The sequence below is a fragment of the Ovis canadensis genome, chromosome 7, assembly GCF_042477335.2.
Source record: "Ovis canadensis isolate MfBH-ARS-UI-01 breed Bighorn chromosome 7, ARS-UI_OviCan_v2, whole genome shotgun sequence".
Taxonomy (NCBI): Eukaryota; Metazoa; Chordata; class Mammalia; order Artiodactyla; family Bovidae; genus Ovis; species Ovis canadensis.
The window spans coordinates 23,698,078-23,713,451 of record NC_091251.1 but is presented as its reverse complement, the minus strand read 5'-3'; the positions used below and the strand labels follow the sequence as shown (position 1 = coordinate 23,713,451).

General features: G+C 46.4%; 1 protein-coding gene across 4 annotated transcripts in view; it reads left to right on the top strand.

The window, feature by feature from the left end:
• Nucleotides 1-2,157: 2,157 nt before the first annotated feature.
• The window catches only part of SERINC5 (serine incorporator 5), a 109,440-nt gene continuing 96,223 nt past the window's right edge, over nt 2,158-15,374 (top strand). For 2 of the 4 annotated variants that reach the window (XM_069595390.1, XM_069595389.1), the window contains exon 1: nt 2,308-2,642. Coding sequence is in view for 2 of the 4 variants with exons in the window: in XM_069595388.1 (XP_069451489.1) it covers nt 2,370-2,396 (27 nt within the window). In the remaining 2 variants the exon portion in view is untranslated. Of the gene's footprint in view, nt 2,643-15,374 lie in introns of all 4 variants that reach the window. The other 2 variants (XM_069595388.1, XM_069595387.1) reach the window with 2 other exon arrangements.

Below are 15,374 nucleotides of genomic sequence, written 5' to 3'. Positions count from 1 at the left end.
GATATCAAACCAGTCAACCTTAAGGGAAATCAACCCTGAATACTCGTTGAAAAGGACTGATATTGAAGCTGAAGCTCCAGTATTTTGGTCATCTGATGAGAACAGGTGACTCATTGGAAAAGTCCCCGATGCTGGGAAAGTTTAAGGGTAGAAGGAGAAAAGGGCATCAGAGGATGAGACAGCTGGATGACATCACCAATCCAATGGACATGAACTTGGGCAAACTTTGGGAGATGGTGAGGGACAGGGATCCTGGCGTGCAGCAGTCCATGGGGTCACAAAGAATCAGACAAAATTGGGCTACTGAACAACAGTTTCATCACCAGGGAATAGAAGCAAGAAACAGGTACCCTTGCGAGCTCTTGGAGGGAAGCTGCGTGTGTCCTTGACTGGTGTAACAATAGGGATGGAGGAGTGGGTTTGGCAAAAGGTTAACCTTATTATGGGCTTCCCAGGCAGCACTAGTGATAAAGAACCCACCTGCCAATGCAGGGGATGTAAGAGATGTGGGTTCATTCTCTGGGCCAGGAAGATCCTCTGGCCAAGGGCACGGCGACCCACTCCAGTGTTCTCACCTGGAGAATCCCATGGACAGAGGAGTTTGGTGGGCTACATTCCATAGGGGTGCACAGAGTCAGACAGGACTGAGCACGTGTACAGGTACCTTACTATGTCTGTCTACCCCTTTGGTGGTGTGTACAGGGATCATGCATAGTACCCTGCTAGGTACTTTACTATGTCTGTCTACCCCTTTGGTGGTGCAGTGTACAGGGATCATGCATAGTACCCTGCGTTAGCTCCTGGCACCTCAAAAACTTGTAGTCTGTGGCTTTTTTTGTATCCTCTTGCTCAAGGTTGTCTCAACTGAGCATGGGTGCAGTTATTTTTAGTCACTTATAATTTCCCTGTATCCTACTGCTCAAGAAGGTTGTCCAGGTGCAAGCACTCTGGAAGCCTGTCTCAATTCTAGAAGAGTCTGTGCTGCTCATAATCCAAGCATTGGTTCCCATGGACTTTTCTCTTACTTTCCATCTCCTCAACTGCCGACAGACACTACTTTGCCAAAGGCAAAGGTCAGATTTGTGTCATGTCCCAGGGGATCAGACATGTGCCTCCCAGTCCCTATATTGTTTTTTCAGCTTTACTGTTAAACTTTGGGCAGGTTATTTAAATTGCCTGAGCTTCAGTCGCCCCATTTCTAAAATACAGAGAATAATCCTTATTTTAAGAAATGAAAGGAATTTGGTGCAAAGTTTGCACTAACAGAAATTCCTCTTCTTGGGGAAGTGGCCACGAGGAGATTTAGGTAGGGAGAACTCTTTCTGCATGTCACAAATATCTGTGCTCACTGGCATCCAACTCTTTGTGACCGCATGGACGTAGCCCTTCAGGCTCCTTTATTCAAGGGATTTTTCCAGGCAAGAATATTGGAACAGGTTGCCATTTCCTCCTCCCAGGGGTCTTCCTCCACCCAGGGACTGAACCGGCGCCCCTTGTGTCTCCTACATTGGCAGGTGAACTCATTACCTCTGAACCACCTGGGAAGCCAGAGAGGAAGGAGGAATGCAAACCAATCCCTGGGCGCGGATGCGGTCTCCTATGGGTGGTGGAGAGACTGGAAAACAGGGAAGCACAGAAAGGGTCCTCCCTGGATCCCTTAAGGTGCCATGGTAACGTGCCAAGACAGCAAAGTGACCAGGGATTCGTAGCTTGGGCAGAGGGAATCTTACCAAAGTTTGAGAAATGTTATTGGGAGATGAAGAAGATAAAGGGACTTCTGAAACAGGCATCCCGTGCATACACCAGTTCGGGGCGAGGCCGAGCACAGACTAGCACCCGGCCATCCCTATCGCGCCGGTTCAGTGCAGGGCACTCGGAATCATTCACAAAAGGCTTTATTGGAGTCAGCAACCAGCTCTTCCACCGGAGCCGCGGATTGGGGGCGCTGCTCCCTTCAGGGCTGGGGACCGAGAGTGCCGGGCCAGCCTGTCGGCGGTCGGACTTCGCAGTCCAGCGCAGCACCGGGAAGTGATGACCACTGCCTGCTGCTTGACGCCAGCGGAAGTGCGAGCCGGGGGAGATGGAGTTCGGAGGCGGTGCCCCGGGAAGGGGCGGGAACAGGGAGGGGCTACGGGCGGTGGCGGCCTGACGGGGCGGGGCCTGGGCCGAGGGGCGGGGCCTGCACGGAGGGGCGGGGCTTGGCGGAGGTTGTTTTCACCCAGGCCTAGGTCCCCCAAGCTCAGCTGGGGCTGCGCGGCGTGGAGGTGTGAGCGGTCTGCGGACGGACGCTTGCGGCCGGAGCTAGCCAGGAGCGCCGGAGCGAAGCTGCAAGCGGACGAGCGCGCGGGTGGTGGTGGTCGGCCGCTGCTATGTCAGCGCGGTGCTGTGCGGGCCAGGTGAGAAGAGGGAGACAGATCGGTGGAAACCTGGCCAGTAGCCCGAGGCACCGCGGGCTTCCCTGGGTGTGCGCCCCGCCTCCGCCGCCGAAAGTGGGGCGGGTGACCCCGCGCCGCCTGGGTGAGTGCCCCGGGCCGGAGCCCGGCGCTCAGCCGTCAGGGAAACCCTTTGCTTCGGCGGGCGGACCAGAGGCACACGGGGGGCAGCCCGAGAGGTGACCCCGAGGTCTTCTCGTTGGGCGTTAGGTAGGAACTTGGCTTAGGGCGGGGCAGGCAGGGTTCGGGCGGAAGGTGCCGACTGTTTCTGGAGCGTGTCGCCTACTCTCCAGGGCACGAGTGTGTGGAGCCGAGCTCCGTAGGCCACCGGGCTCTGCCAGCCCCGTGAATCCAGGAGAAGACGTGGGTTTGGGCAACCACTCCTCTACCATGCCCTGAACGAAACTCGGCTCGTTTGGCTCAGGCGTATTGCGCTTGACATCTCCCAGGGCTCCAGAACTCTGGCTCTGTTCATTCGAGAACAGAGAAGCCTGCTTTCCAAACCGCAGGGCTCAGGTCTCGGCGCTGGGAAGTCAGCCCTGCTTGTTGAATTTCCCGACCCAACCCTGGCTGGACACGAACGCGCCGCCTGGGTAGGAACCTCGAGCGTTCTCATCCCCCTTTCAGCTATGAACTTGCCCGAGCTTGTTTGTAACTCTCGCCTATTAAACTCCCGAGATCTTAAAACACCTGTGCCCGCTTGGGATCGGCGTCTTCTACGGGTTGGCAGTACGTCAGGGCAGAATTGGTAGTAGGTGTTAACCCTTAGCCCTGCTTTCATTCCTTCTTGCAGAGTTAGAAAGGAAGAAGTAGGTAAAATCTGCCAGGCGTTGCGCTCCCACCTTCTCAGACATGTTGATTATCGACATTTCTTTACAGAGTTTTAATAGTTCGTTTTTTTCCAGTGAGTCTAGCCCGGCTGTCGCTGCTTGCTGGTACATTCAGCCTTGCGATAATCAGGCCAGCCCGTAAGGGATGCAGGGGCTAAGCTGTGGGTTTCTGTATAGCCACCGATTAGACTGGTAGATAATCCGACCTCTTTGCAGTGGCCCTGTGAGAAGTTATCGCTTGGGTTTTTGAGGTCTAATACTGTCCTTGGCATGCATTCAGGCTGGTCTTTTCAGAGATGAGGAAATTGAGGTTTTTTAACTTGAGGTGGAATGACTTGCCCTCAGTCAGGCGAAGTGACAAGAGGGCACTGGAGACCAAAGTGGACCTCAGAAGGCGGCTTTCAGAATATTCCAGATCTCAAGAAGGCTTGGCAAATAGTTCATTGTGGTTGTTTTGAGGGAGTTCCATTTTGAGATGACCCCTCATTATACAGTGATTAGGTTACTATATTTCTAGGCACCTGTCCCCAGTTGCTTGAAAGCCCCTTGAGGCTTTCTGTGGCTCCTAGTGGGTAATTTAGAGCTCAGAAAATTATTGCCAGTACTCAAGTGGGTCTTGTAAAAGAATTATTGGTATGGTTGATATTTTGGCAGGGTTTTATGACTTGTTTCTAAAATCCCCTTCTCAGGACTTTGGAAAGAACCAAATACTGGCTGTTCATCACAGGGAAGTTAACTTCTTCTTTCTTGGGACTGCTTGAGGCTTCACTGTGGTGGGTCTCAACGCTGGGAGGCGGGTGATGACTCTATGATTTCATATGAATGAAACTGTTAAGTTTACATTAAAAAAAACACAGCACCATCAGAAAGTATCTAAGTCTAGAAATCCTTACAACTTTTTTGAGCACATGTGCACTGTTTTTACTTACATCACTTCTGACATCAATTTACGGACCCCACCACCCTCCACCCCACACCAGTCAGTTCCCCAACTCCCCAGATATTAACTGGATGTACAACAATACAGTTTAATTCTGACATTACCTGGATGTCAGATATCCCCCAGGCTAGGGGCCTAATCCCACAACACCACCCTCCTCCCTGTCTGGCACCCTGCACATTTCAGCATTCAGCTGTTGGCATTAAGTCTCTGGGCCTCCCATACCCAAGTAGAAGACCAAATAAATATTCCTGATTATATCACAATATCACAGCACCTACTATGTGCTAAGAGCTGGAGATAGGGCAGTGAGCCAGACAGATATCATCTCTGCCCTCAGTGGTTGGTCCCGCTGGGGCGGGGATGGGGTGGCATTATATAAACATTGGAGCAATGAAACAATAATATACTGTAACCAGTAAACAATACTGATACTGTAACAGGTCCTGGTGGGCAAAGCGGCCTCTGTAGGGTTGTTGGGGAAGTCTGTCTGAGAAGATGCCCTTGGAATTGAGACTGATGGAGAGGCACCCATGTGAGGGTCTGGGTAGCGAGCCTTCCAGGGTGTTTGAGGAACAGTGAGGTGTTGGAAGAGTCCAGGAGGCTGGAGTGTCTTAGATGAGGTAAAGAGGCAGGTAGGGCCAGGTGGGGTCAGTCACCGATGGATTTGGGGTTTATTTCTCTTACAGGGAAAGGTTGTTGGGGAATTTTGAGCAGGTGAGAACTGTGGCTTGATTTACACTTAGAAGATCATTTTGGGCGCCATGAAGATTTGAGTGTGTCAGGGACTAGTGTGGAGGTGAGAGCAGTCAGAACCGTCCATTCAGTGAATGCTTTTAAACCACCTCCTCCTGGGTGTGAGCAGTGTTCTAGGCTTCAGCAGTGAACCAGAATCCTTCCTGGTGGAGCTTGAATCCTGGCAATCTGCTGACGGTGGGATGGTGTTGGCTTCTGGGAATATTTTAGAGGTAGAGCTGGACTTTTGCATGGGTTAGAAGTGGAATGTGGAAATAAGAGATTCTGTCTGTGACCCAGGCAACTGAATAGATGACAGTGCCTCACTGAGGTGAGGAAGGAGGATATTTGGCAAGAAAAACCCATCGTTTTCTTCTGGCTTTGTTACATTTGAAATGCCTATTAGAAGTTAAATAGAGATGGCCAGTTATCAGTTGGATTTTTAAGTTGGGAGAAGTTTGAAGTTGGAGATAGAAATTTGGGGACCTTAACTGAAACAATGTGTAACCTAGAAAATAGCCTGGGCTTTGGACTCAGGTCTGGGTTTGAATTGGGGAAATTCGGACACTGAGGGCTGGTGTGACTGTGCATATTATTTACCCTCAGTTTTCCTCAGCTGTTGAATGGGTATGATAATATCTCCCAAGGTTATTGGGAGGATTACATGCAATAATGTCTCTAGTACAGGATTTGGTACAGAGTCAGGGACCCCCCACATCTTGGTGGCTGTTACCCAGTTGTACCTGGACAGTCTCCAGGTCGTTTTATTTTTGCTTTGACTCTGATACACTTAGATTTTGCTTGGGCTGTTGGCTTCTAGTCTGTTAGCTGCTCAGTCGTGTCTGACTCTGTGACTCCATGGACGGTAGCCTGCCAGGCTCCTCTTCCATGGAATTCTCTAGGCAAGAATACTGGAGTGGGTAGCCATTCTCTTTTCCAGGGGACCTTCTTGACCCAGGGATCAAACCCATGTCTCCTGCATTGTAGGCAGATTCTTTACCATCTGAACCACCAGGGAAACCCCGGTGGATGCTAATGGAAGCAGAAATCACAGGAGGATGGTCACTCTATACCTTCTGGGTACCCAGCGCTGTGCTAAGGCCTCTAGGCAGTGAACAAAGTGCATCCTTGCTCTCCTGGAACTTAAAGGCTAGTTGGGGCTGGAACTGTGAGGTAGGCTCACTACCGAAAAATGACAGGACGCCCTTTCAGAGGTGAAATATATAATTGGAAAATCTTGATAACCGCTATCAAGGCAGTTTGAGAGTAAGGCTTGGCAGGTTTTACTCCAGGCAGGTATAAGCATTAATGATAATAGTAACAATAGCTGGAGCTTATTTCATGTCCACAAGTGTGCTGTTTTTACCTACAGTATATCACTCACACTTCGCAGGAACTCTGTGAGGTCGAGGAACGTTCATTTTGGCTTCCTTTTGCAGGTGAGGCAACTGCAAGAGATAAATTAGCTTGACTGATGTTTACATGGTGGTGGAGCCAGGCCTTCAACACTGCTCCACCTGACTTGAGTCGGATTTTTTAACTGGGAGACTGCTATTCCTTATTATTCTAAATACAATATGAATAAATCGGAAACTGCTGCTCATTGTTGTTGCTCATAATGGCCCTAATAGCTCAGTTGGTAAAGAGCTATAATGCTTCCCTGATAGCTCAGTTGATAAAGAATCCACCTGCAGTGTGGGAGACCCCAGTTCAGTTCCTGGGTTGGGAAGATCTGCTGGAGAAGGGATAGGCTACCCACTCCAGTATTCTTAGGCTTCTGTGTGGTTCAGCTGGTTTCTTTAATCTGTCTGCAGTGTGGGAGACCTGGGTTCGATCCCTGAGTTGGGAAGATCCCCTGGAGAAGGGAAAGGCTACCAACTCCAGTATTCTGGCCTGGAGAATTCCACGGACTCAGAGTCCATGGGGTCTCAAAGAGTCAGACACGACTGAGCGACTTTCACTTTCATAGTGACCCTAAGGCTGTGTTAAATACATCATTATGCGGCCGTCTTGGTAGTTATTGGCAGTTGTCAGGAGTCTGGCGAGGTTTAGCTTCTTTCTCACAGCAGTCCAGGTTATAGACAGTGCGTCTCAGACCACATTCTGCGACTGGCGCAGATAGTTATCGGCAGGCAGGCACAGCACAGGTACACAGCCTGACTTGTGGCTTCTCGAAGTTGCAGCTCTTTGTCCTTCTTGGTGAACCAACATGCAGTTTGCATGTTCACCTGAAGCAGATAACCTTCTAGAAGGAAGAACTTGCCCAGGACTGCCGAAGCATAGGCCCTCTTGGATAGATCAAACCCACGGTGCCCCTCTCAGGCAGAAGACTCACTTTGTCTTTATAACCAGTTCATATAAGGGCAGAAATGCCAAGGTATTTCCAACCAGATCATATTACTTGATTCCTGAGATTTTCCCCAAAAAAAGTCTGTTTCTAACATCTGTTATGTTAATTGTCAAAAGTCACCCAGAGACTCCCCATTGTCAAAGATAAATAAAACTGGACATTAGTTAAAGCAATGAAAACAGATTTTATTCAGTAATCACTCATTGACAGAAAGAGCTGAGCTGCATTCTGATGTACAGGTGCCTTGGAAAAGGCAGTGGCAACCCACTCCAGTACTCTTGCCTGGAAAGTCCCATGGGCGGAGGAGCCTGGTGGGCTGCAGTCCATGGGGTCGCGAAGAGTCAGACACGACTGAGCGACTTCCTTTCACTTTTCCCTTTCATGCATTGGAGAAGGAAATGGCAACCCACTCCAGCGTTCTTGCCTGGAGAATCCCAGGGACGGGGGAGCCTGGTGGGCTGCCGTCTATGGGGTCGCACAGAGTCAGACACGACTGAAGTGACTTAGCAGCAGCAGCAGGGAGTTTTAAAGGGAGGAGTGAGTGGGGGCCCAAGCAGAGTTAGGGAAGTGAGACGTGTTTGTTCATATGGGTTGGGGGATGAGGCCAGCAGGGTCTCCTAGCTAGCAAGTTAGATTCTCTTCTTCCACCGAGACTGGGAGATAGGCCCTATCTTTCCAGAGGACTTCATTTTAAAGGAAAGGAGTTTAAGTCCTTGAGAAAGACATTCCACACTTGTTAGGAAATGTGTCTGCCTGTTGCTGTCTGCAGGAGCAGAGGAAGGACTCACGGTTGTATGATGCTGTTAAGAAAGGGAGGTCAGGGCTTATCTTGACTGTATAAATTTCTTTTCCCAGCCCTGAACCTTTCTGCACAAGGACTCAGAAGGCAGCTGTGTCATCCCAGGCAATGCAGCCTTAGGCTGATAAAGTTTGCTCAAGTTCTTCATGCAGGAGTTTGGGCAGAGTGGCTGTGCACCCCACTCCAGTACTCTTGCCTGGAAAATCCCGTGGACGGAGGAGCCTGGTGGGCTGCAGTCCATGGGGTCACGAAGAGTCAGACACGGCTGAGCGACTTCCCTTTCACTTTTCCCTTTCATGCATTGGAGAAGGAAATGGCAACCCACTCCAGTATTCTTGCCTGGAGAATCCCAGGGACGGGGGACCCTGGTGGGCTGCCGTCTATGGGGTCGCACAGAGTTGGACACGACTGAAGCGACTTAGCAGCAGCAGCAGCTGTGTATCGAGAGTTCTTGCAGTTTTCACCAATTCTCATCATTCCGCTAGTTAATAAAACCTGGGGTCATGGGAGTTAGAGATAACTGAAGTCCCCACAGGAGGTTCTTAGGGGGTGGCCTCTGTTAAGTGTTAACTGGAATTGGTCGATCTTCCTTATCAGGGCATCTTTTCACCTCTAGATTGTAGCTTAAAACAGATAAGCACACACACACAATCAATCCATTAAGACTTCTTTGAAGAGTAAATTACGTACCAGATAAAGGTACTGATTTCCCTGAGGTGTCTCCTTTTTCTCTGTAAAACCCAAATCTCTCATTTAAGGCCAAGCTCAAGAAGCCTTTTCCTCAGAAATGACCTTTCCCTTTCTTTTCGAGATCCTTCAGAACTTGCACCCAAAACCTGTCTGTACCAGAACATGGTCCGTCTGACACACTGGAGTTGTTCCCTGGTTACTGCGTGGGTACACTTCCTCTCTCCTCCTAGACAGAGTGTGTACTGTAGATTAGCTGAACCCCTTGTTGTGTGTTTTTGGTTACACAACTCTTTTTCTCTACAGCTCGTTGTTTACAGTGATTGGAAATGTTAGGTCCACATTATATCACGTGTTGCTTCCATACTTGGAAGGGATCCAAGTGCAAAAGTTCATGCTTTTCACGACTGATGCTCTTTTGAACAGTGAGGGGGTATTTATGAAATACATATCCTCACCCAGAGAGAACTGTATTTGATATTTTGACTCAGATTTAACATACAATTTTACTTTGCAGAGTTGGGATTATGTTGTAGGTACTATGTTTGATTCACCTCTTTGCTGAATTACAGGGTGACCAAGGCAGGTTTTTAAATGTACCAGCCACTCATTTGCAGCCACGCTTTTTATGCTTATACCCAGGAAATAGTGTAGTAGTCCTCTACCTTCAACTTTGGAAATTTTTCCAGAGGAATTAAGTAAATGTAACTATGTGACAGTCAGCTAATAGGCTTATGTATTAATAGGAGTGTATATGTATGGGTGTTCCAATTCCCAAAAGACTAAAAATAATGAAGAAAATCCCAATTTCACCCTTTTTAGATGCCATTGACGATATGGTGCAACCATTTTCTTCCTCTTTTTTAAAAAATAGTCTTTGTTGAATTTGTTGTCATATTGCTTCTGTTGTGTATGTTTTGGTTTTTTTGGCCACAGCAAGACATGTGGGAATGTTAGCTCCCTGACTAGGGATTGAACCTGCACTCTTTGAACCTTCCAGTGCACCTTCCTGCATTGGAAGGTGAAGTCTTAACCACGGGACCGCCAGGAAAGGCCCCTGGTTCAGCCATTTTTAATATCATCTTTAACTTTGGTCTTTTTCTTTACAGCTGCTTATGCAGATACCATCTGTCTAGATGGTGTTTGGATCCCTGTTTTCTTGCTGTGTGAAAGATTCTGTTTTAGTTGCATTAAGTTTGAGTCCTGTGCTTATCACTAGTGTTGGCATTTTTTATTTTTATTTTATAAAATCCAGTCCAGATGCAGTAAAATGGCTATATCGTTGCTCTACCTTACTGACAAAGGTGGTGGTTTGACCAAAGTAAACTGAAGCTCCAGTACTTTGGCCACCTCATGCGAAGAGTTGACTCATTGGAAAAGACTCTGATGCTGGGAGGGATTGGGGGCAGGAGGAGAAGGGGACGACCCAGGATGAGATGGCTGGATGGCATCACTGACTTGATGGACATGAATCTGAGTGAACTCCAGGAGTCGGTGATGGACAGGGAGGCCTGGCGTGCTGCGATTCATGGAGTCGCAAAGAGTCGGAGACGACAGAGCGACTGAACTGAACTGAAACAGTTACTAATACAGAAAGAGTGGTTTGGAGATGTCTCTGTGTAGTTAGCCAAGTTCAGGTTGTCGGAAAGAAGTCTGTCACTGACCTTAAACAGTAAAGAGAGTGAAGATCACCGTTGTAGGTGGAAAGTCGCTCATTCTGATTTGTTTTCTTGGGCAGCTTTAGAGCTGACCTGGCGAGCTGACAAATGGCTTAGGGCTGAGGCAAGTCTGAGTGGGCTTACTTTGCTGGGATCAGGCCGATCTGTTGGGAGTAGAAGGCAGCCTCCAAATCATCTCTCTGCTAATGAGGTAAAAGGGAAAAACATCTTGCCCAGTGCTTGCTTCCCACCTCTGTTTTCTCTGTCAATATCACCTCTAGATTTCCCAAAGATATTTAGTATCTGCAAGTGTGTTAACTGTGAGACTCAGAAGCGTTTCAGTTTCCCAGGTGTTTCCATGTAAATCAACATGTAGAAACCTTAGAAGGGACAGAGCAATAAGGAAGGCATCGTCTACTTGATTTGAGAGCAGGACAAGTGATACGTGGCCTGTTCATCTATGATAATTTGACATTAAAATTGGACACAATTCCATTTTATCCTTTGACTCAGCTGCTTTCTGTGGCTTTAATTATAATGGTAATTATAGATAAAGATCTTGTGTTCTTTCCTTGTCCTAAGTCAAGCAGCATTGTAAGTGAATTGTCCTTGCATATTGCTCTTGTTAGTTGGATTTATGGCTGAGATTGGGCGCTGAGAGCAATCAAGGACTCATCTAAAACACCTTGATTGTCCTTAATTCCAAAGTGAACCTTTGCAACCCTCGTTAAAATGAATGTTAAAACATTTCCAGTGGGGACATCCTCTTATTTTCTAGTCAGTGTTTTAAAGATTTTAGAACATAATCTGGAAGTCAGCGCAGTGTGTGTACAGGAGACTCAAATAGTGGATTGTTTTGATTACACAAAACATCTGTTTGAATTTTGAAGGAAACAAGACTTTACTTTTGGCTTTTCTTGTGTAGTTTGCCTTGTGAAATTAAAGTTGAGCTGATGTTTAAGGAAAGCAGCTGTTATGGAAAAACTTAGGGTAGGTTTTTATCACAGAATAAACTTTGAAACAATTTGTGGGTTTGAAGTAAGGTTACAGTGTATAGTGATTAGACAGCATTTTCCCCCTCATGAAAACTGTCTAGTCAAAACAAAAGTAGGAAAAACGCATACATACAACCCCTTAAATCTTATTTATGCAAAGATAACTAGGAAAGATGGAAAATCAGGCTAATGTTTGTTTAAGTATCATTTTTTATAAACTGGCCAACTGCTCTTTGAAACAAAGCCCATGAGGTCTTTATGGGATTTATTTTCCAGTGCTTTGTATCTCGGTAATTTAACCGAGGGCTGAGTCGCCTAATGTTCTGATCCTTAGTGTGTGTGGCTCACCAAAACTGGGGAAGAGTTCATTCTTTTGTGCCTGTCTCCCTGCTCATTGAACTCCTCCAGTGGCATTCTCAGAAATAATGGCAGTATTTTGTAACCATAGTAATGAGACTGTTCTCTATAATAAGATACTCTGTTATTATGAATTTTCTCCAGCTTTCATAGCATTATTCCTCAGAATCCTAGGACATTGTTGACTTATTTCATTTTCTATTTTTCCTTTTAAATAAAGGCTAACAACCCCTAAAACTATATGTCAATTGATAAATGTTCATTGGTACCTAGCATAATGTAAATCAGCGGACTGCCATTCATGCTTAGGAGCAACTGGTAAATTGATGCTGGATGGACTTGAGTATAAAATTCCTTCTGCATACCTGATAGAGATTTATGTACCTCAGCTTTTTTCTTTTATGCTTGGGAAAGAAAAGGCAGCAAGCAGGGGGCCCCTTGAGGGAGATGAGCCTACCCAGGGGAGCATGTGGAGAGCTGGGTCCCTGAGAATGGGCTCTGGGGGTTCCATGTAGCCCTGTGATCACACTCACATGTCTGTGTGTATTCTAAACACTTTTCCTAGAAGAGGATCTTTAGCATTTCTCAGCTTCTCAAAATCGTCTTCTGACCAGGAAAACCCCAATATAGCCTGAGCTTGGAAAGACCAGCCCTGAAGAGGCTTGGGTACTTCCTCTTTCCAAATTGCAGGACGCTGAAGCTTATTTACTGTAAGTTTTCCAGTAACCTGCCAAAATTTAATGTAGAGGTGACTCCCATCCCTTTGATTTTCCTCTTCTTCCTTCTCCCTCTTTTTCCCTTGCCTCTCTCTCTCTCTCTCTCTCTCTCTCTCTCTTTTTGTTGTTTGTGTGTTTAATCTACAGGGATTTTATTCTTTGGAAAATTCTAGGGAGGCATGTGTAGTTCTGGATCCAGGTTAGGCTGTTTGTATGGTGATTGATGAGGTAGACGGTGAAATTGGAAATTTTTGGAAGAGACTTTGAAAGGCATCCTTTTTAATTCCCCATCTGAAGCTTAGAGATCTTTTAAAAATGCCTCTGCTAAGTTACATCTGGTATGTTTGAACCTCTCCAGTGTTGGAGGGCTCACTACTGTTCCCAGTTTTTAAGTTTTCTGAGCCTTGCTTTCTTTGTTCATCAAATGGGGGAAATTTGTGTGTGTCAGTATTAAACTCTGTCATCTGTAAACTGGTGATGCGGGTGTGTCAGGGTTCAGTGCAGAAAACTGAGACCACTCAGTAATTTAAGCAGAAGAGGATTTAATGCAGGCAATTAGCTGTTTAAGAAATAAAAGACCTAGAGGAACAAGCGTCAGGGGCCACCCTTTGAACTCTGGGCTTTAGGAGCACACAGCTGCAGCAGTAATCCAGGAGCCTGGAAGCCCAGGCTGCTCCATCACCACGACTGCCTTGACACCGGCACAGATGGTGGCTTCACAGCAGAGCCCTGTGTCTGTCCACGGCAACCGCCTGTCCTCTCCTAGAATCTTGCCTGGCGGCAGGCCTTGCAGCAGGGGGTGGCCCCCGCCATGTTTTCATCTTCCAAATATTGTGAGTGTTGCCAGTTGTCAGGTCCCAAGCAGCAAAGGAGTCTGAGAAATGTTGCATATTCCAGATTCTTCAATACTGGAAGACCCATAGGAGAAGGAGGGAATGGAGACTGAAGGAGATAACTAACCGTGTGGAGCGTAAGCTGGGAAGAACTAGTGTAACAACCCTACCCTCGTGTGTGTGCGGCACTAATCGCATCATGGCCTGACCAAATGACGGCCGTCAGAGTGTTAAGGGGGTTCATTTAGAGGCAGGAAGATGAAACGTGTGTCATGTAAACTGGTTTTCCTCCCCTAGTCTCTTTGTTCCCTGCTAATTTTCCCATATAGTCAGCTTGTTAATCCTCCTACCAACGTTTAGTTCCAATCATGCCATCCCTTGCTGATTTTTCAACCCCAGTGGGGTTAATGTAATGGATTTTCTAAATACAGGTCTTTGGTAGGATTCTGTTAGTGGTTTCTATCAAGGTAACATATTCCAAATAACATTCCTGATATTAGTAATTTGTGTTCTTTTTTCTTTTTAATGCCTCCAAGAGTTCATCAATTTGATCAGTGTTGTAAAAGAAACCTTTTAAATTGTTGTTTGTTTTCTGTTTCGTTGATTTCTGCTCTTTATTTCCCTCTTTTTACTTACTTTCAGCTTAATCTATTATTATTTATTTTAGGTTATTTTATGGACTATTTTAAGATACTTAGATCCTTATTTTAAATCTTTTTCCTCTAAAATGAATATTGAAAGTCATTTTATGTCCCACACATTTTGATATCATTCAATTCAAAATATTTTCTAATTTCCCCTAGGATTTCTACTTTGATCTATGAGTTATTTGGAAGTGTGTTGTTATTTTACAAATATTTGAGAATTTTCCGGAAATATTTTTGCTATTGATTGCTAGTTTACTCCTGTAGGGGGCTTCCCTGATAGCTCAGTTGGTAAAGAATCCACCTGCAATGCAAGAGACCCTGGTTTGATCCCTAGGTTGGGAACATCCCCTGGAGAAGGGATAGGCTATACCCACTCCAGTATTCTTGGGCTTCCCTTGTGGCTTAGCTGGTAAAGAACCCACTGGCAATGCGGGAGACCTGGGTTCGATCCCTGGGTTGGGAAGATCCTCTGGAGAAGGGAAAGGCTACCCACTCCAGTATTCTGGCCTGGAGAATTCCATGGACTGTATAGTCCATGGGGTTGCAAAGAGTGAGACACGAGCGACTTTAACTTTCTTACTCTTGTGATCAGTGAACATACTCTGTATATATTTTTCTTTTTAATTTCTCACAGTGTGATACATCTTGGTGAATGTTCTCTGTGCTTTTGAAAAGAACTTATTTTCTACAGTTATTGGACATAGTGTTCAGGTTGGTTGCTAGTGTTGTGCTCATCATCTTTATCTAACTGGGAGAAGGATGTTACATTTTTCAAATATGATTATATTTTTGTCTCTTTCTCCTATTAGTTATGTCAGTTTTTGTTTAATATATTTTGAAACTTTTAGGTATATATACACATTTGGGATTGATATATCTCCTTAATGAATTGATCCTCTTGTAAAATGATTCTTTTTATCTCTGGTAATGCTGTTTATCTTCAAGTCTGGTGACCGTACTACCCCCGCGCCCTTTTTATATCACATTGTTTTTTTCTTTAATTTATTTTTGGGGTCATGCTGCATCTTTGCTGCTGGGTGGGCTCTTCTGTAGCTGTGCCAAGCAGGGGCTTCTCTCTAGTTGCAGGCTTCTCTCTTTTTTTTTTAATTTGCAGGCTTCTCTTTGCAGTGGCTTCTCGTGTTGTGGAGCTTGGGCTCTAGGCACGCGGACCTCGGTAGTTGCAGCTCCCGGGCCCTAGCGCACAGGCTCAGTATTGCGGCTCCTGTGCTTAGTTGCTTCCACATCAAGTGGGATCATCCCAGACCAGGGAGGGAACCTGTATCTCCTGCACTGGCAGGTCGATTCTTTACCACTGAGCCTCTAGGGAAGCCCCAAGCTACCCTTTTAACTCATTTGTGTTCTGTATTTTAAAATCTGTCTCTTATAAACAAATGT